Below are 23033 nucleotides of genomic sequence, written 5' to 3'. Positions count from 1 at the left end.
GCTTACGTATTTCTCCACATATGAAGTGTGTATAATGTATATTATATCTCATAAAACTATGACTAAACATACACTATAATAAACAACAGTTAGATTACTTAGACCCACTATCGTACACTCAACAGTTTATCTGTTTGTAAGAACCAGACTGTCTTAAGCCTATTAAAATCATGTATAAATCCTACCCATAAAATGAATCTTGTACACAAACATAAAAATTGTCTGGTTAACTTAATCGTAAGTAGAATATTTAAAATACAAGACAGCAAAACATTGAGTATATGTTCTTAAAATATTGTGGAACGTTATTTAGTAGAGTTAAATAACTTCGTCTTATGTCTGACACTAAATACAATGCAAATCGTATAGGGTCTATGAAATCAGGGAAATCACCCAATGCAAAATCGAAGAAACGATGCCTTCTCTTGAGTATCCTTATACCCATAGAATTATAACAAAGCGTAAAATTAAATTAAATTACCTAGTGCTCCTAATGAGTAGTTTTGCGAGTTGTCAGATTGCACACCATATCTGATTACAGTAGAATATGGTATTGTGGTGACAGCGTAAACTGATATGTGATTGTGATCCCTTTCAACACGAAAGGTATCGCACTCTTGCCTTTTACCGGCCGGCGATACATTTACATTTCTTCAAGAGAAGCAGCATTCCACCAATCTTTCATTACCTAGTCAGCCTAAATTGTCAACTTATTTTATGATAGTTATTACTAAACCTTTATACATCACTTTCGTTTTACTTAGGCCAGGCGTGGCTCACTCCGCGATTTCGTCGCTTTGGAACAGGTAGCTACAAGTACATCCGTCCTACACCAATTTTGGTGGCTAGCCATAGGCCGCGCGTGGCGCTGTCGCCACCTAGCGGTCATACATATCTGTCCTAATCGTAACAGACGCGTTTTGTTAGAGAGTGAATCTTCTGTACCTAGTACTATTATTTATTCTGTGATTGGGCTAATACGCGAAATTATGACTTGTTTATTTTAATTCATTGGCAAGATTTGTATCAGCATCGTCAGATCACCACAAAAAGGTCCCTGTTTGCTATGGCTAAAAAGAAGTATCCATACCAAGCAAGGAGATGAAAGGCCAGCGAAAATTTTGATCTCATTTTATTTTAACAGATATGAGATAAGTATCACTGTTATAGTGACATAGCAAACAGTCATTTGTTCGGTCTGGACAGAAAATGGACGTAGCTTAAACAGTACTTCTTGGAAATCTTGGAATATTGAAATGTACATACTCGTATTGGTGATGCAACATATGACATGGATTTGCATACGCTTAACATTGCAATCGTGTTATGAAACATGCTATAAATTAAACAGTGTTGTTATATCAATATTGCTACGAATTATTAAATAGCCAATTTGAAGATTTAACTATACGATTAGTGCATTTCACACTTTATACCACGTTAATTAGGTTCAAATTGCTATGTAATCTTAAATGATCATATTCATACAAGTGCAAGTTGATATACATATAAGCTGTATATACGTATAGGATAGGTAGTTTTTAACACCTAGATGTGATAATTTACGGAAACGCTTGTGTCAACCAATGTGTTAATTTCCTGGTATCATATATTTACTCCTAAAAGACGTTATGATCTTCAATAGAAGTATTATAAAAATTGTTATTTACTTAAATTCATATTAATTAATTAATTTTATATTATAACCCAATAATTACCACTTTGCCTTAGCATAATCAACAAAAACAATAGAATTACCGCTCCTAACGTGAAATACGTGATGACGATCCTAAGATAGAACTGCCACTTTCCAATGCTCTATAATTAGTACACAAGGGCAATGTCGCTGCCATTGAGCCCAATATTCTCCGCGACGGTTGCTGTCCATTTAATACAAATTACACATATTGATTTTAGTCTTAAGTCTATTCTACACACCTACATGTTTTTCAACGAAAGTTTGTAGCTATCCTAAGGAATCCTAAGCCCTTTAGCATATTTAGGAACCGCTATTGATTTCTCAAATTATACTTGACATTGGCAATGACCTCTAGCACTAATCTTTATAACACGATAAAACGTAACTTTTGACCCTACATTTTATCAATGATAACATAGTTTTTATAACATAATAATCCATACGAATATTATAAATGCGAAAGTATGTCTGTCTGTTACCTCTTCACGCTTAAACCGCTGAACCGATGTGGACAAAATTTGGTATGAATGAAGATAATTTGGGTCCCGAGAAAGGACGTAGGGGCGTAGTTTTTATCAATCATCATCATCATCATCATTCCACGTAGATGAAGTCGCGGGCAAAAGCTAGTTTCTAATACTTCTTACAGCGTCCTTGACTTTTCTTAAACATTTTCGTCTAGGTACTTACGATTATTTGAAGATAGAAGAAGACATTAGTCTGAGTGCGTATAGTACAATACAATTCGAGAAAATCTAATGTTATTGTACTTTTCAATATTTGTAGTGACTTTTTGAGTTTGATATACTTAAACCTTTGATTAAAAGGATACCTTAATAAGTAAAGTTTCCATTGATCAGACGTCATATAAGTTATTACCATTTATAATTTATATTATTTTATATAATGTATGACGCGACGTTTCATCATTTGATCTTATGTCCGGAATGTTACTAGTTACATTGAAGTAAGATTGTCATTGAAAAAATTTCAATAAAAATAACTGATTTGCAAGACCGAAGTGATCCCATAAGTGTTCTGTGAACAAAGTTTTGTACGGAACACTAATAATCAAACTCAACAAAAACAAAATAATGAATAATGATATTTATATCAGTTTTTATTAGGCTATTCATTGTTAAAAAAATAGACAAACTTGTATTTAAGGGCTCACAATAACATTGTTAAGTCAACTTATAAAGATTCCTGCTAATTATGCTATTATACACCAATATGCTATTATACACCAAGGTCAGACATATGTGGCTATTACAGTAAAATGTCCTAGTGAACGTGCTAAGTTCTTCTCGTATTTTCCTTGTAGACATAGTAACTGATCATACTAGTACTCTATCGCGCTAAGATATTCGTACATGAATTGTATCTTTTTAGGGTTCCGTACCCAAAGGGTAAAACGGGACCCTATTACTAAGACTCCGCTGTCCGTCCGTCCGTCCGTCCGTCCGTCTGTCACCAGGCTGTATCTCACGAACCGTGATAGTGACAGATGATGTATTTTTGTTGCCGCTATAACAACAAATACTAAAAAGTACGGAACCCTCGGTGGGCGAGTCCGACTCGCACTTGTCCGGTTTTTTTTAAGTAGTACGGGTGACACATAACTGAAATGTTTTTGAGATTGATATTCTGAAATAGGTTATGGTTATAGACCTTGCTAACGTAGCATATTGTAGTTTTAACTTTACGGAAGACAATTTCCTTATACATATATTTTTTATTAAGTTGTTTTAAGTTGCTCAGATTAACATACTATTGCTAGTCTAAAGAAATATTATCATTATGAGATAAGTCTATCATATGTCCTAAACCTAATATTATTATAAATCGCCTTTCAAGTCCTTCAAAATATCTAAAATTAAATATTGTGTGTTGTTGTATTGAGGTTCCTTGGTTTAAATATATTTAACTATTCGTCTACATAACGAAATGTTCTTCATTAAATGTTGCAAAAATAAATATTTTTATCCTTGTTGGATTTAAAATGTTTATTCAGAATTTGAATGATCAAGAAATGCCTATTGAGTAGGTATGTATTGAAGTAGTAGAAAAAAATACCGAACAATTTTTGAGCGTTTTAGGTTGTAACTATGTAGATGCTTTTTGCCAATAATTAATTCGAATATTTAAATTATAATTATATTGACTTGCTTAGAGAATCTAAGTAAATAACAATTCCCAATTAAAAAGCACACTAGTTACGGTAATATTTGAACAGAACCATAAAACTACACATCTTATTTCCTTGAAAAGTAATATGTATATTTTGCTTTATCATGAGGCAAATCTGTCCCTGTTATCGATACTTCAACTTGCCGATACGAAGATTGCAAAAACGTCAGATCATATTGACAGTACACGGTTACCGTTCGATAAGGCGGGACGTGGGACATCACTACTCGGTCCCATTTTTCGCGCGCTTGTGTTTAAAGTTAATTTTTTGGTCATGTTCGTATATACGTGACAGTTTTTTTAAATAACCGACACAGTTATTGTTTTAGTAATTTGTATTTATGTTTTAAACAATTAACGACATTAAATATTACAATTTCATGTGTGTTCAATTATGATGCCACAGTGGAAATAATAATTGATAAACACTTTATCCTATGCCTTATTTTCATTAGGCATTCTAATTTAATACAACATTTGAAAATGGAATTAGTGAAGTGAATGCATTAGGTCTTGCAAAATCCGTGCCCTAAAATTGAAAACCTGTTCAAGTGAAGGCTGAGTTTATTATAAGAAATCCGAAAAAGGCCGAAGTGTAATATTGAAAAATTTTATCCTTATAGCAGAGGTGATCTCACTTGCAAGGTGGAAATCCCCATACATACAGATACAGAGTGGTCAATATTTATCCTAAATTGTGGCTATACAGATGTACAGTTTTTATACAATGTGTATATAATTAAATAGTGGATGAGTGCATGTATTATCAGTAATAAATGTAATAATCACATACATTATATTATCGACAGTTTTCTTCTAACAAAATTGCCAACGAAATTGTAATTTTATTTCTATTGATATCTATTTAAAAAAAAGTTTTTTTATACACATACCAATTAGGTACCTATACAAATTTTCATTGTACTAAAATATAAGTACTAGATATTAATTGTATTCTTCTTTAAAAAAATTGAACTAATAGTTGATTCCATCAAAATGTTATCAGATTACATCACTAAGAAAGCGATCTAGCTAAATTCATTCAAAAATGTAATCATTTTACTTCATAGTTTCAATAAACAATAAAATAAGCATCGATAAATCTAAAGAATGCAATCAAATAATTAAAAAAGACGAAAGGGCCTCTACATGTGTACACATACACAAAAGATTATAATGACGGAATTTGGCACAAAAATCGGATTATGGGTAATCAAACACACTGTTACTGTCTGTCCTTCGGGGCCCCCTGAGGATGGGGCCCCGGGCACGGGCCCCGTGTGCCCTTATGGTAAAGATAGTACTGGTGATCAAGTAAAATTAGTGACAAATATAATGGAAATGGCATTGTTATTCACTGGTAGCCACAAGACAGCATTGAATTCCAATGAATGCTGTAACATTGACTTTTGTGAGGAAGGAAATTCCGAGGAGTGATTGTAATGTACTATAAATTTAAAGAGATTTCGTTAATATGACGACTGCAGGGCGAAATTGTTATCTTTGAGCAAACTCTGAGGGGGGAATATGTAGATCATACTTAACAACTTTTACTATGGGGCCAACCCCGAAACGCGAAAAATAATCTGCCGTCTTATACATTTCGGTGAATCAGAGTAAATGTTTTCCATAGAACAGCTAATTTTTTTCGCAATTTCAGGGTAGTTAAAAGTTGTTCAGTATGACCTACATTTCACCCTGTATACCTTCCAATAAAACCTTCGAATTCGCAAACACAGGTTTTGTATTTTTTTAAGAATTGGACATAAAAAAGCAAGTAACACAGCGGGACATAACGTTATTTTATATGCCATAAGTCTCAGAGCATTAAACTCAAGGGTTTTGCAATTTATTTATTTTATTCTTATTGTTATTTTAATCGGACAAACAGTTTTTATTCTCTACAGTTTATAATACAATCACCTAGATATTCTACCCCGATAGCTACGGTGGCTAAACATAAGTATTTTGCAAAGGTGCATTGACGTCAGTAAATCTAGTAGTAAGTAGGTAATGACACTAATGGTTAAATTAATATTACTTTTCATCACACTCGCTTAGTAAATGTGGAATTGCACGCAGGTTTAGCGGCAGTTATAGAAAAAGCGTTCTCCCTAGGGAGTAATGAAGTTTCTAGTGCCATAATTAACAGTTTTTTGTCTTTATACTTAATTTTTGTATCGCAAGTGTGATGAAAAACATTGTGTGTAACTCGGGGCGTAATAATATTGCAAACTCGAGTCTATAAATCGCTCCGGCAAGCCGTCGCGATTTAACTTACTCTCGTTTGCAATATTCAACTTCCGCCCCATGTTGCACAATGTACTATTAGTTTCGTAGTGACGTCCGCGTAGATGTGTTCCAAAAAATCCTTTTTAATACGAATAGTTTTAATAAATTTTACTAATTGTTTGTTAACTGCGGGCGATAGGATAGTAGGTACATTTGCTCTGGCATACCCTTACATTGTATATTAGCAATTATTACTCTATTGCAATCTCGTTACATTTCCTGAGTTCACTGTTTGCTGATTACTCAATCACTTAACATTCATATTATAAATTACAGATAGGTTATGCTCATTATTAATAAGTAGAACAAATATAAATACCAATATTTCATATAAAACATATTTCTAGACAAATAATTCTGACCTTTTTCTTCTAGATAAATATTTTCAGCAATAAACAAAACAGTTAGGAAGAAAGGAAATATACTTTATGAAATTGTAAAACGAGACGTAATCGCGTATTTAAGTTTTAAGATTTACCTCCGATGTTTCGAGCACGGCGTTGTCCCCGTGCCTTCGGGGGAAGACTGGCTAAAGTTGACATCAACATCTTCTAGAGTTTTACAATTTAATAATGTGTAAAAATCGTTAAGGTTAGATCAGTGAAATATACCTTATCATGTAAACCCGTGGCGAAAATCCGAACAAACGCGAGGTAAATGAGTTAGATGACTAATTAGTATTTAAAGGGGCCTACTGATTAACAGTCCGATGGACGGTATCGGCCTGTCAGTTGTTCGGAACTGTCAAAATTTTGTTCTAACTGACAGGCCGATACCGGCGGACTGTTAATCAGTGGGCCCCTTAACATGTATTTTCCGCATAATTATGCATATTGTGTCAAATAGTAGAGGTCTGCGGGTACGGAAACCTGAAATGTAGTCTTGAGTGGGAAAAGTGGACACCATATAACATATTTTAATAACTTGAATCGGAAGTCTAGATTAGATTACGAGAAAAAATAATCTGAGATAAATACTGCGTCGTAATTTTATCTACGTACAATTACTTCAACCTTTTATGATAGGTACAATATAATAACGTCGGAGGTAAATCTTAACATACGCGATTAAGTCCCGTTTTACATTATAGTCGTTGAAAAAGTAAATTTTCTAAAGCATACATTTGTTTAAAGACTTTAAAGTAACAAAGTATACATTTGCAGATATTTCGTTCACGGTAGTTAGGCACAGATTCGCTACAGCGGCAGCTACTTGCTGTTAAACCTAATCGCTATGTAAATGTGACTAGGTATATGTACATTATATTGTAGTGTCATTCAAATATGTGGAGGTAATTATCTGAAATCTAAAGCAGATAAAGAATAAACAATTACTGAAAATTATACATATATTTTTATGTATCGTGTATTTTTTTATAAATCATAAATTTATACGAGGTTTAACTGATATGAAAAGATTTGTTAGGTAACTACCAGAACATAACTTTTAATTTTTTTGATCGGCAATGTATAACGTAGTTACGTACGCCGCCGGTAGGTACTCGTACAGTATAGCAATAAATTGTGAGAATTTATAGAAGTGATACATTTCGTGCTGAATTATTTTATAAGTTTAAATAAAAGTCGTACATTTAAAATAAAACATACCATTATAGTATCTGTACTAACTACTCTTAGAATATGTAGTTGATTAAACATACACGCTATAATCGGTATATATCTCATGCGACGTCAGCTTCGGTGGTGCGGTCACGTTTCGCGGATAAACGACCAGCGTGTGGCTAAGCGCATCTTTTATTCTGAGCTTGAGGAGGGCAAGCGGAAAGAGGGTGGCCAATTCCTCAGGTACAAAGATGTGCTTAAGATGTGAAAAAGTATCGTATAGAACCCTCGCGGTGGAAGCAGCAGGCAGGCATACGTACAGAATGGCAGGCTGCGATAAATGCCATGGTAACTGAATTTGATTCGCGACGGCGCTTAGAACTAGTTGCCAAGCGCGACGAAATAAAAGCCAAACCACCTGCCGCAATACATTATAATTACACAAATGGTGTGCTCGCGTTCGCGAACTTTTGGTACCTATCTAACAAGATCGGCTACGTGAGAGCACACCAGAGACAGCAACGGAGTTGATAGCAGTCGCCGAGGCCGAATCGGCCGTGGGAGTTATTTAATCGTAATACGTAATCATATATTAATTCTATTTATTATCTTTACTAAACTCAGCCTCCATTAATATTATCATTATTTATTTAAATTCAGAATACGCATCACTTAAAGACGTATAACACAGAACTAACTAAACCCAGTGTGTGCTAGTTAACATATAGTGATACTGATGTACTTAAATAGAAGAAAAGTACTTATTTTTGAATAAATCAAGACAAAATGAGAAACGGCAAGCGTCCTAGCATAGATGAAGAAAAAGAGGAATTGAACCCGGAAAAAAATGGATGGTGAGTAAAATTGTGTCGTTCTTAGCTAAAAGGGACCATTGTGTGATTGTTAAGTTGATTAACGAACTTTACAAATACGCACTAAGGTCCTTTTTTCATGGAGATCGCCTAACCGTAAGCGGTTGTTGTAGCTTGGGCCCCTGGGGACACTTCCTCTGAATGTCAACTGAGGACGTTGACCCTTGGTGTGTTCCCATTTGTCCCCGCTCCACTTGACCGCCGCCATACAGGGGGCGGGGTCTAATGGGAATGAATCATATGAAGCTTCTGTTCCCATCTGTGCCCGGCGGGGACAAATGTACCTGATCCACAAAGTACTGATATTACAACTTACTTACTTTTACATTCTAATTTCTTTCGTTTTCGTTTGTAACGTTTTATTGAAATTTTTCTAAGTAGGTATTTTGCCTTACAATAAAACCTTCTAAAGTCGTAAACTTTTTTATCTTGTCTGAGACGCCTGATAAATCTATAATGTCAAGTGCACCGATATGCCTACGTACTCGTATTATCTATAAGATAAGTGCGCACACGTTGTTATATTGTGATCGTCTGATCGGCCACGTGATTCTTCCCGTGAACACGCGCTCTCTTTGTTTATTAATAAGAAGGGGGACGATCACTTTTTATACAAACGTACAGTCAACTGTAAAAATATGGGTGTAGACAACTTACTCAAAAATATGTCCCATAGTTCTTAATTCACTGACATAAGAGTTATGGGACATATTTTTGAGATGATTTGTTCACCCATATTTTTACAGTTGACTGTACAAACGTAGTCCTCATTTTCCTCCCTGGATATTGACATTATGACCATTATTAAAATTACTTCAGCTGCAAAATTGGGGGCACTAGAAAAAAAAATGTTGATGGCTTTTCTGTTAGAGGAAAATGTATGCAATTTACCGCCTTATCTCATCTATTCAAGTTATCCCGGGTTTATTTATTTATTTAAGTACTTAGTCTTAGGACGTCCAAGTCACGGTACAAAAATACAAATACGTAAGTACTCAATATTGTAAACATTATACCTACTTATAATTTATAATATTTAAAATAAAATAAAAAATCTTGCACATAGAAGATATTTCTATTCCTAATATGTATTTGCAGTAGGTTTCTACAAGAGTGTGACCCGTTTATTATTTAGGTAAACTGTATCAATGTGACCTCCTTTGGAACCACCTCCATTGGAACTGGAACAATTCCTATTGTTCCAATAGTAATATTAATTAGTTCATTGTGTCAAGCAAATACATAAATTCAAATATCAATAGGAGCTATATATTATTTTATTTATTTCGTAAGTAAACGACAGTTGCTACAACAGACGATGCCTATATCCAGTTCCAATGTCCTCTAAATAAGTTATCTACTTATCTATTGAGAAGAACAACCACTGTTCTTATCTAATTTATTATTTTATCGATAAATCAGCGCACATCACTAGCTGCTCCATTGACGGTAGGTATTATCGACAAACTCACGAATCTCACGATGCGCTACCACGAGATCACGCTCGGTGAATGTTGACAGCTCGAGTGAAAACAGCGTGAGATTTTGACGTTGCGCGCGAATTGCGCAAAAAAAGGCGCGAAATTCAAATTCGTATAATTTAAAATAACCGGCCAAGTGCACCTCGCGCACGAAGGGTTCCGTACCAGGACGCAAAAAACGGCAAAAAAGTCACCTTTGTTGTATGGGAATATTTCTGCCCCACTTAAATATTTTTGTTTTTAGTATTTGTTGTTATAGCGGCAACAGAAATACATCATCTGTGAAAATTTCAACTGCCTAGCTATCGCGGTTCTTGAGATATAGCCTGGTGACAGACAGACGGACAGCGGAGTCTTAGTAATAGGGTCCCGTTTTTACCCTTTGGGTACGGAAACCTAAAAATGATTGAAATGAATGAAAACAAGTTGCAGGGACCAGTGTAAAATAGCGTATTACACGGGAAATCGTATTAAGCGGGTCCCATTGCGTAATATTTGAGTGAAACAGGTCCCTGGTCAATACCCTTGTAATCGCAATAGTCGCAATATAATATTATTAATGACTTATTTATATTTGTCATATTGTTGATACGGAATCACATGACTGGGTATATGGAGCATTTCTAGATAAAGGCAGGCATATGCAACCCTCTGACGAAATCGTTATTTTCTGGACAATGGATTTTTACTTAAAAAAATCTAGAAAATGCACGCAATGTAGGGTAATTGCGCCAGTTTACCGTCCGGTGTCAGTTTCCGTCCACTTGACGGATTAGCAAATAATACATTTCATTTATAATTTGATACTTGCGAAATATAATTTTTATGTAGATAGATAAATTGTTTAGATATTAAGGATTGCAATAAGTCCAAATTTTTGGAGCAATGAAGGTTTATATTCAAATTTCGTCAAGTGGACGAAAACTAGCGCCGGACGAAAACAAGCACAATGACCCTATATCGATCATGATAAGCAATTGCGTTGCCCCTGGTCACTTGTAAAATCAGATTGGATATATGGAAAAAGTATGAAGTCAATTACGTTACTTTATGTAAATTTTTTGTAGAAAAGCATTAATAAGTATTCAAAATTAATATACCATTTATTACGTTATTCAAAATAACGATATATCAAACTATAATATATGAAAAGTAAGTATAAAAAATGTAGTGCATTCGAAATTAATCTCTTAAATAGGTAAAAAAAAAACTGGTTTTGTGTATAACTAGTTTTGTCGCTCTGTATAATTATATTACGCCACATTGTCCGTTCTAAAAACTTAGGCATTGGTTTTTGCCAGTTTGTACGAACCAGGCTTCCATGATACTAGTCAGTGAAAATTTAAAGTGATGATCAACATAACAAAATTGAGGCTAAAATTTTTTGTGATATCTATTTAAATTATTTTTGGTATAAAAAATGTTGATAACCTATATAAATATATTTTTAGCATTCTTTAAAATTTTGCACTATATTTTTTGTACAAACCAATCACAAACAATATCTTGCTACAGTGACAAAACTAACAAAAGTTCTAAAACAGTAAAAATATTATAAACCTACCTATAGACGAGAAAAAGCAATCGCATACAAAAAAAATCGTTTTGACCTTTTGTAAGAGTGTGGCGGTTTAAAATTGTGGGTTCTAAGTTCTAACCTCGCGCCTCGGTCGTGACGTACAGAGCAGAAAAAAATGTTCTCGAATAAAATGCAAGAAGGTGACTAAAAATTTGGTCAGGACAATATTTGAATTTCAATTATTTATTTATTTCGAATCTGAGATAACCATACAGTTTTGATCGAATCTGAGAGGAATAGCAACTGTTGGTCCAGCGATTACAGTTTAGATAAAAGCCAAATGGAGGAAATAATGTACAAATAATGATTTAAACTTTCGCAATTTGTATACAATATAAGTGTAGATTATATTGTATACAAATTGCGAAAGTTTAAATCATTATTTGTACATTATTTCCTCCATTTGGCTTTTATCTAAACTGTAATCGCTGGACCAACAGTTGCTCGTCCATCCGCGACGTTGCGTTATCGAGCGCCTTACTAACCACTAGCTCACCAAATCTGCCCCAGTTATACACCGACTTTCTTATAAATCGAGTAACTTGCCCGCAAAGTACTAGTAAATTAAATAAACAGGGACTCGACCATGAAAATCTGTCCGGTTTGTCTGGTTTATTCGTAAAAAAATTACCTACGTGAAATTTTAAGTGTCAAATCAAGTGAAATTAAAAAACACTCCAAACAAGTCTAGTTCAAAATATCAAGAAGTGAAAAATTGTGTGTGACTTATTTTCGGACAAATTTAAAGAAAAAAGATTTATTAACCGTGAAAAGTTGCGTATAAACTATACTCTCATGGACCTAAGTAACTAATCAGATCACATAAATAAATAAAGCTTACTTGTAATGTGATATTTCAGAGTTTCTTTTAGTGGTGAATAAAATAAAATCGAGCAATAACTTCATTTAAATATCGCGTTTACCTTAAACACTTCCTTAAAGTGTAGTTTTATGGTTCAGAGTGATTAGAAAATTACTTATTTTTACGGATTTCTTGAAAAAATCAATTTAAAGTTCCTTTTTTGCTGCCTGTGTATTTTTAATCGAGTTTGTCGACAATGCGAATGAGAAAAACGTTTATATTTTTCGAGTCGGATGTGAACCGTCTCGGAGAGAGAGAGCCGCTCTTACAACAGGATTGCGAAAATGATTGGCAAGTTACTTCCACACCAAGTTTAGCTGTAGCCTTACCACGAGTTTGACACTGACCTGAAGCTGACATATTCGCTAGCGTGTGCGTAACTTGCTTTCTATGCATCTCGCTCGTACTGGCATATTAGTATATATAGAGCGGGATGTGGAGAAAGTAAATTACGCAAACGTTAGCGAATATGTCAGTGTCAAAGTCGTGATAGCCGTATTGGCTACCTACGAGTACCAATAGCTAACAATAGTTTTTGAAGAATATTTTTAAAGACATGTAGAATTATTTTCTTAGTGTACTCTTATAGCGTGCGTGCTGATACTGCTGATTTGTCTAAAAGATTATTCAAAAACTACGAAATTTTCAACATTAAAAAAATACGAAAAAAATTGGATGGGGAACTAAAATTTCTTTTAGCTAGATGAAAAGTTGCTTTTTTCTTGTAAATATTTCCAGATATTTCGGATAATTTTCCCATTTTTTTTTTCCTTTTCTTAACTTGCTGCTGCTTTTCTTAATTTAAATTATTATAATCGCAATATAAATTAATAAATATTTCAATAAGATAATAAATGTACATATAATATAATATAATCGCAAAAATTTATATAAAATAATATAGTTACATAAAACTAGATCATAATTAGATAAATTTACTGAAAAATGTAAATAGTATAAATTAATGTTTTTATAATGAATCATGCATGATGTACCGTTTTCTATTGGAATTAAATGGCTAAATTATTAATTATTATTTCTTAACTTGCATTACTCGTAACATTTACAAGCATTCTTAGTTTTATCTGAAATCTAAAACAGTTCTTCCTAGATGCACTTTTATAGGTCCTTTCGATCGTCACTGATCAAAGTTAACCTGTGAAGTAACCGGAATGAGAGCCTAACCACAGAATAAATAATAGTACTAGGTACAGAAGACTCACTCTCTAACAAAGCGCGTCTGTTACGATCAGGACAGATATGGCCGCTAGGAGGCGACAGCGCCACGCGCGGCTTATGGCTAGCCACCAAAATTGGTGTGGAACGGATGTACTTTTAGCTACCTGTAACAAAGCGACGAAATCGCGGAGTGAGCCACGCCTGGCCCAACGCGAACAATTTCATTCGTTCGTCCGTCTATTATAAGTCCTATTATAACTCACTGCCTCGGCTTCGCACGGGTTGCACAAACAAATTATACACCTAACACCTAAACCTTCCTCAAGAATCACTCTATTGATAGATGAAAACCGCATGAAAATCCATTCAGTGGTTTTTGAGTTACATACAAACAGCGGCGGTGGGCTTTGTTTTAAGGTGTAGTGATAACTCTTCCTCCGAACCAATGCGCATTACTTTAGTGTTGCACATGTGTGCATATTCTCTGTGATACGGGCCAGACACTTGACATTACTTACACGTAATGTCAAGATTAAGAATTTTCGCTGCATATAACGATTCAGATTTTCTATACAAGAACATTACCTACTGAGACCAGGAATTCCCGCTTCTTGCCATACAGGTTTCATTTCATTTCGTTTAATCTTTATTGCACAAGGAAAATACAAACGTACAAAAGGCGGACTTAATGCTACAAGGCATTCTCTACCAGTCAACCTTCGGGCAAAGCAGATAACTTGTAACTTGGTTTCCTGTGTTCCCCCTAATGTTTTTTTTTGTTTTTTCTTGCAGGGCACGAGTGCGTCCAAGCCAGCAGTTTAACGTGGTGCGCCGCGTGTACCAGCAGGACGCGTTGAACGAAGACGCGGACTACCACGTGCCTGTTCGACCATGTACGTGTCAAAGTTGCCAAACACCAACAATATTGCTAGGAAACAAATCAAATTATTATTATACGAAAAAGGGACTGATTAGGAAACTAGCGACCCGCCCCGGCTTTCAGTAGTCATTAAAATCCGTTCAGTAGTTTTTGAATTTATCGGGAACATACTTCGATACTCCTCGTCCAGGATGTGAGCTGCGTACCTCTCGCATTCTCAAACTGATCATACCTTCTCACTGTACTGGTTTTATGACTAATTCTTTCGCCGTCCAGGCTAGTCGTCTTTGGAATTCACTCCCTCTAAATATTAGACAAGCTCCGAGTAAGTTTTCTTTTAAGCGGTTGTTGCGTAAGCATTTGCTAAAACAAGAGTTCGAATAATATCCATCATTATTATATTTATAGTATGTATTGTATAAATATGTAGTAGTTTATATATATTTTATTTATTTATGTAGTTTATATGTATAGTTTGCTTTTTTATATTCACTGAATAGGTATATTTTGTAACGGTGCGTGTAACGAAGCGTTACACTATCGACCTTCATACTATTTCTGGCACCATACAAATTCTAAATTCCCTTTTGAAATTCATATCCTATTCCAAATTCCATTCAATGATTTTTATTTTCAGTTCGATCACATACTCTGATCGATAAACATCATTTAATCTAACAGACTGTACTTCCCAAGTTTCTAAACACGACCGTTTAAGTGTGATTTTTAGGGTTCCGTACCCAAAGGGTAAAACGGGACCCTATTACTAAGACTTCGCTGTCCGTCCGTCCGTCCGTCCGTCCGTCCGTCCGTCCGTCCGTCCGTCTGTCACCAGGCTGTATCTCACGAACCGTGATAGCTAGACAGTTGAAATTTTCACAGATGATGTATTTCTGTTGCCGCCATAACAACAAATACTAAAAACAGAATAAAATAAAGATTTAAATGGGGCTCCCACACAACAAACGTGATTTTTGACCAAAGTTAAGCAACGTCGGGAGTGGTCAGTACTTGGATGGGTGACCGTTTTTTTTTGCTTTTTTTTTGTTTTTTTTTTTATATGGTTCGGAACCCTTCGTGCGCGAGTCCGACTCGCACTTGCCCGATTTTTATTAGTAAACGTAATAATTCATAAGTGCGTGCAGTTCAGTATAGTGCTCGTTTTGTGGCCCTGCACACCTTCCAGATATATATCTACATCATCACCAAGGCACCTATTGTGCCTTTTTATTTAAATAATAAATACCCCTCATCGCTCTGGATCCTGCCTTTTCATTCCCATCATCCCCGTGAGGCTCCTCTACCTGCCCCCTCACATATTTCTCTCTCTGCACCAATTGTAGATGTCTGTTTGGCCCTATGGTTGACTGGTAGAGAATGCCATTTGGCATTAAGTCCGCCATTTGTACATTTTTGTATATACTTTAATAAATAAATAAACATACATACACACAAACAGGCAGACGCTGCGAAACAGTCCTTTGTTTTATTAGGTGTAGATTACCTCTGACGTTTCTAGGATGGCATTGTGAGAGTTGACCAGAGGACGCAGTAAGCTTTTAAAAAGATTAGAGATAGTTAGAGTTAGAGAGAGAGAAGAGATAATGGTTATGTTCTCTGCCACGATTGAAAATGGCGCTGTTTCTATCCCAGCCCTGGGCACTGGAGGCCTTCGACACTTTTTCTTTTGTATATTCTGATATCTATTTCAGTTTACCAATAATATTTTAAGTTACTTTTGAATTAATCCAGTTTATTAGGCTACACAATCGCAAACTGTCAAATCCAAGTCTAAGATTACTAACCAAAAAACAACCTAAGTGTTATTCATTTAGAATTGCTTTTTGATTCTCCTTACTGACCCAATATCTCATCAGTGGAAAGCAAGGGGTAACACCAGTCTTCTCTTTTTCCAGGGAAATACCACGTGAAGAAATGCTTTCGCGAATGCGGCATATCAAAATGCATCTGTGGCATCCTTCCCATCATGGACTGGCTTCCGAAGTACAAGCTCAAGGAGTACGCGATTGGGGACTTGACTGCCGGAGCAACTACTGCCGTCATGCATATTCCTCAGGGTAATGTACACTCATCATAAGACAGACGAAATATTTGTCCTTCCCATCATATGGCTTCAGAAGTACAAGCTCAAGGAGTACGCAATTGGTGACTTGACTGCCGGAGCTACTACTGCCGTCATGCATATTCCTCAGGGTAATGTACACTCATCATAAAACAGACGACATATTTATCCTTCCCATCATATGGCTTCCGAAGCACAAGCTCAAGGAGTACGCGATTGGGGACTTGATTGCCGGAGCTACTACTGCCGTCATGCATATTCCTCAGGGTAATGTACACTCATCATAAGACAGACGAAATATTTGTCCTTCCCATCATATGGCTTCAGAAGTACAAGCTCAAGGAGTACGCGATTGGGGACTTGACTGCCGGAGCGACTACTGCCGTCATGCATATTCCTCGGGGTAATGTACACTCATCATAAGACAGACGAAATATTTGTCCTTCCCATCATATGGCTTCCGAAGTACAAACTCAAGGAGTACGCGATTGGGGACTCGACTGCCGGAGCGACTACTGCCGTCATGCATATTCCTCAGGGTAATGTACACACATCATAAGACAGACGAAATATTTTCCCATCATATGGCTTCCGTAGTGCAAGCTGAAGGTACATAGATACATACTAAGCTATCTATATGCCAGATTATTTGGACGACCCATTCATAATAAATCTTTGTTATTACAAGTAATATATTTTTTAGTGCGTGTTTGTAATAAAAATGTTGTTTTCTAGGTGTTAAAGCAAATAAATCAAACATATGGAAACCATCTGTGCAAGTTTTATACAAATATTGTGTTTTTTAATTACATGTACGACGTATTTCGACCACAGATTTGATACAAGCACAGAATTAATACGTACAGAATTCATACTGTCTTACAAAACCGATTTTTGACAGCGGAAGGTGCAAATGCAAAATCCTAACATCTCCAGCGTCCAAATAAAGTCTGGCAAATAACTTTGTCAGTAGAAAAATGCGCGAAATTCAAATTTTCTATGGGACGATAACCCTTCACTCTTTATTATCTACTGACGGAAGTTGCTTGACAGACTATATTTTCTTATTTTTTTAATTTAGACTTGTCTGGTGGGCTGCTAGAGGTAAATAATCTCGGAAAAGTCATAGATCATGAAAAAATTAATAGCATACCATTGCCTCTTACTTTTGTACAGTTACAGCATTGGAATATACTTGGGAGGTTTTACGGTAGGTACCGTCTTTGATTTATTAATTAATAAAACATTTTTTCCAGGGATGGCTTATGCGATGCTAGCGGAAGTGCCCCCAGTTGCGGGTCTGTACATGGCATTCTTCCCAGTATTGATCTACGTGCTGTTCGGGACCTCACCGCACATCTCTTTGGGGACCTTCGCTGTGGCCTGTCTTATGTCTGGAAAGGTATGTAGCGCCATCTACGCTGTCAAATACAAAGCACGAATAAACTTTATACCTAGGTACATCTTATACAGGAAATATAGGGGTATATTTCCATACAAAGTAACCCGTTTTCATTGCTCTATTAATTGTAATGTTTTTGGTTCATATTAGCAGATATTAGCAAAAAATATTTTTGTGGAGAGATTTTACGAACGCCTTGTGTTTTGTAACAGCATAGACCGTAGACCACATTATTTCGAAAGACGTACAGCGCGATCTACGCTGTCAAATACAAAGCACGAATAAACGTTATACCTAGGTACATCTTATACAGGAAATATAGGGGTATATTTCCATACAAAGTAACCCGTTTTCATTACTCTATTAATTGTAATGTTTTTGGTTCATCTGGCGCTTTTACATACATTTATAAATGGTCTAATTAGTTACAATGGCATATGTTTACAATTTTATTTTTTGTATTTCCATGTTTTTATTGCTTTATTTAACTTTAATAAGTTTAAAAAGAATTGTTTTTTTTTTATGTATCTTCCAGGTTGTAAGCCAATACGCGAGGATGCCAGAATTAGATAATATTAGCAATATTACAAATGTAACGAATGTTGTTACAGGTAAGTCGTATAAGTCACTACATATATATACTATTTATGCTAGTGGCGCTACGCAGTTACGTGTATTAAGTATTCCCTATTGAATGAGTTTTTCAATTTCTGTTGCGTTTGTTTTCCGTAGTTAGCTTTTATTAATAAATTTTCAAAATGTTTTACAGTATTTTTGTCAAACATTTCAGATTCAGAGAACGGATCTATGGAGTACACTCCAGAGCAAGTTCTCAGCGTGTTATGTTTAACCGTCGGCATTATGCAGGTTAGTATTATCAAAGATCTATGAAGTGTATAATGTAAATAACGGCAAAGAAAAAAACACGCCTCGGAAAAAAAAATATGCTCGAAAAGATGGCGTCATACCTTTAGCTTGTACTCGTGTAGATGGCGACACTGTTTGATATTTAACAATTTTAACACATATCAGTGAAAGAACATGGGTAAAAGTAATCCCGTGTCGAAAGATAACAGTAAAATTACTGTGACTGCAAAATGTACTATGACAATAAGCCTCTATCTACTAAATTCTCTTTGGTATTATAGTTAAAGTAACAAATCAGAAAGAAACAAGCGAAAAAACGTCTTTTTGTTAGGAGTGGCCAATTACTATAACAGTCACCCTATATTAAACCCCCCACACCCTGTATTATTATTATTATTATATTGTTATTATATTGTTAAGTTCGCCTTTGTACACATTTACTGTATTCTCTCTGTGTTATGTAAATGTGTACAAAGTGTGTGTGTTTTGTGCAATAAAGTGTTTACTAGTACTACTACTACTACTATTATTTCCAGACTTGTATGTGGATGTTCCGACTCGGAGCGGTATCGACGCTACTCTCAGAGCCGCTGGTGTCCGGGTTCACGACCGGCGCGGCCTTCATCGTGATCGCCTCGCAGCTCAAGGACCTGTTCGGTATCAGGATACCCAAGTTGTCGGGGAACCATAAAGTCATACTTGTAAGTATATCCATAGAGTAATATTTATAAGTAAAGAAAGATTGGTAACTCCATACATCAGTTTTCTTACCAAAACGCGAGTTATTTCGTAGTCGACATCTAACGTCAAGTAGTGGAATTACCAGTACCGCTACTTGACACCGGATGTCGCTACTGACGAAAAATGTACTGCTAAAACAATTACAACTAATATTATAAGTAGGAGTTGAAAATAGAGTTCCGGAGACAAGAGTGCTCACTCCATACGTCAGTTTTGGTACCAAAAAGATTAGTATTTTCATAGTCGACATCTAGCATCGAGTAGCGGAATTATCAGTACTTTAAGTAGCAGTAGTAGTACTGTCAAGTGACAATAGATGTAGCACCGACCGGAAAGTCTAATGCTCAACAACATAAGACTTTCCGGTCGGTGCGATCAAAGGTTTATTCTGTGCTACAAGACATATACAAATTTAATTGTTACCAATATAATATTATTAAGTACTGCAATTGAATTATACTAATATAGCTGGTCAAACAACTTTGTCAGTAGAAAAAGGCGGACTTATGGGACTATATTTTTTAAATTTGCCGCTTTACTACTGACGGAAATGGCTTGACAGACTATATAATCATAATCATAATAATCATAATCATCATTTATTAATAATATAAAATTACATGTCAAATAGGTACTACAATATGTAGGAAGGTATTACATAATATTATTCTTAAACTGAAATAAATGTCATATACTAAGAAAAAGTGACCAAGGCCTCCAGTGCCCCAGGCTGGAATCGAACCAGCGTCCTCTGCTATCGCGGCAGGTGCCTGAACCACTCGGCCACCGGGCCACAGCGACATTAGTCAAATTTTCCAAGTATATGCACTTCCTACTGAAGGCTTGTGGCGCCCCCTGGCCATCTCTAAGGTAGAACAGTATGGTTCGAACCTTCTATCTGGATCATTCTCATGATGATACCGAGCTAGCGAGAGAGATGGCGCTGCCAATCAATACTATGAAGTATTTGAACAAATTAAATTATCGGCCCGGTGGCCGAGTGGTTCAGGCACCTGCCGCGATAGCAGAGGACGCTGGTTCGATTCCAGCCTGGGGCACTGGAGGCCTTGGTCACTTTTTCTTAGTATATGACATTTATTTCAGTTTATAATTTATATAGTAGTGTTTCTACTTGATAAAAACAAATTAAAATATTTTCTGAAAAATAATTTAATTTGTTCAAATACTTCATAGTATTGATTGGCAGCGCCATCTCTCTCGCTAGCTCGGTATCATCATGAGAATGATCCAGATAGAAGGTTCGAACCATACTGTTCTACCTTAGAGATGGCCAGGGGGCGCCACAAGCCTTCAGTAGGAAGTGCATATACTTGGAAAATTTGATTAATGTCGCTGTGGCCCGGTGGCCGAGTGGTTCAGGCACCTGCCGCGATAGCAGAGGACGCTGGTTCGATTCCAGCCTGGGGCACTGGAGGCCTTGGTCACTTTTTCTTAGTATATGACATTTATTTCAGTTTATAATTTATATAGTAGTGTTTCTACTTGATAAAAACAAATTAAAATATTTTCTGAAAAATAATTTAATTTGTTCAAATACTTCATAGTAATATTATTCTTATTCTATGACATAGGTTTACTTATAAATAGCTCTTTGTGGTCATAGAACGTCTGCTCGAGGAGCCAGTGTTTAAGTTTTAGGCCAAGAAAGGTACGCTCGGCTAGTATGGCGGAATGGAAATAATTAGTAATAGCTGAAATTTTCGGTGTATGGGACAGATAATAAATCTAGTGATTACGTCGACACATAATCCAAATAAATATATTACATTTAGGTATTTAAAAAAAAATGTAAAAATATAAAAAATCACAGAAAGTTTGTAAAAAATATTAATAACATTTTTTAAATTTATACTCATAGAGAAATATTTGCTTTATGACATTAAGCATGAATCACACAAAAAATAATTCTGTATCCTACATTTAAAGTAAGTAACCTACGGTTATTATTAAATTCAGTATATTTCCGTTCTCAAAAATGGTAATAGGCTATTTTTTCTCTCATTATTTCCAAATTACAATAAGTACAAGCGTTGCAATTTAATCGTACACTAAATAATACCGTATGGGAGGTTTTATGGGGTTGTGCATTAATTGCCTGGTTAAAAATGGTAATAGATCAATATCATATGGGATTTTTATTATGAGTTCTCCTTCATCGAATACTGTAAAAATCGGCTTGAAATATGATTCGTAACACAAAAAACCATCAAAAACGTTATCGTTGCTTTAAAGTTGCCGCGCACGAGCCAGCGAGCTAACGCGATTGGTCGTTGCATGGAGCGGGGCGACGGAACGATGAAACTTCCATCGCCCCGAGCGCGAATATTTAAAAAAGTATTTAGTATATTTACTATTTACTCGGTCAAAACATATGTACCAGTGAACGTAAAAAATATGGGAGACTAGATTCGAACTAATTATCAGCTTTAATCTGGGCAAGAGTGCTGTAAATAAGAAAGTAAATTTTACGTAATTGCAGGCTTTCCGTCTTTGCGTGCGCGTTAAATTTAATACAATAATAGGCCAATTATATAGGGCTATTATACTGACACACACCCAATTTGATAGCAGAAAAAGACGCGAAATTAAAATTTTCTTAGGGAAATCAAATCTTCGCGCCTATAAGTTTAAACTTTAGGTTTCAATAGCGGTCATTTAAGTACCACCCCTCACCACTAAAATGTAATTATCAAAAACGACAGTTGCTAATGTTCCCCAAAGTAAGCATTTCTAGTTAATGCTGCAATACAGTGGTACCGGGCACCTTGCGACGCAAGGCCGAGCAGGAATCGCAAACCTTAAAATATTTGCACTAATTAATTGAGTTAGGATTTTGTTAGTACTCTTTAATTGAATAGCAAAAAATATAAGTTATGCATTAGAAATACCGTTTTTATTCGATTTTTAATTAAGTAATTATTGTTAAACTTATTTTTACCGTGTGGTGTCGGTTCAAATTTCACTAGTAACATCATTTGGCGACTAGGGCAATAAAAGTCGACACCACAACCAACAAATTAACAAACAACAATAACCAACAAATTAACAAACAACAAAAATTTGCAGTAATATTCCAAAACTCGAGTGAACGCAAGCGCACCGAACCGTGTCGCTCCCCTGACGCGACTCAGTGTCATAAAACGTAAGGCCGTGGTATTAACGACAGCGGATAGCTGAGCGGCGAGTGGTGACTGCAGGCGGCAATAAGGTGTTCAGTTAATGTTTTTATAATTTGAAATGACTTCGTTTCCATGTAGAAATAACCAAACAGACTTTAGAAGCATTTAATATTTTATTTGTGGCCGTATAAATTATGTTTTATT

The 23033-nt window shown here is 35.6% G+C and overlaps 1 protein-coding gene across 3 annotated transcripts in view; it reads left to right on the top strand.

The window, feature by feature from the left end:
• Window positions 1-23033, top strand: part of LOC134799869 (prestin) — a 54014-nt gene that overhangs the window by 3962 nt on the left and 27019 nt on the right. The window contains exons 2-8 of one of the 3 annotated variants that reach the window (XR_010145477.1): window positions 8404-8597; window positions 14509-14609; window positions 16513-16674; window positions 17936-18081; window positions 18617-18692; window positions 18872-18948; window positions 19485-19649. Coding sequence is in view for 2 of the 3 variants with exons in the window: in XM_063772280.1 (XP_063628350.1) it covers window positions 8530-8597; window positions 14509-14609; window positions 16513-16674; window positions 17936-18081; window positions 18617-18692; window positions 18872-18948; window positions 19485-19649 (795 nt within the window). In the remaining variant the exon portion in view is untranslated. Of the gene's footprint in view, window positions 1-8403; window positions 8598-14508; window positions 14610-16512; window positions 16675-17935; window positions 18082-18616; window positions 18693-18871; window positions 18949-19484; window positions 19650-23033 lie in introns of those variants that run through there. The other 2 variants (XM_063772280.1, XM_063772282.1) reach the window with 2 other exon arrangements.

The sequence above is a fragment of the Cydia splendana genome, chromosome 19 (assembly GCF_910591565.1).
Source record: "Cydia splendana chromosome 19, ilCydSple1.2, whole genome shotgun sequence".
Classification (NCBI taxonomy): Eukaryota; Metazoa; Arthropoda; class Insecta; order Lepidoptera; family Tortricidae; genus Cydia; species Cydia splendana.
The sequence above is the reverse complement of the archived record's forward strand: the minus strand, read 5'-3'. Positions and strand labels throughout refer to the sequence as shown.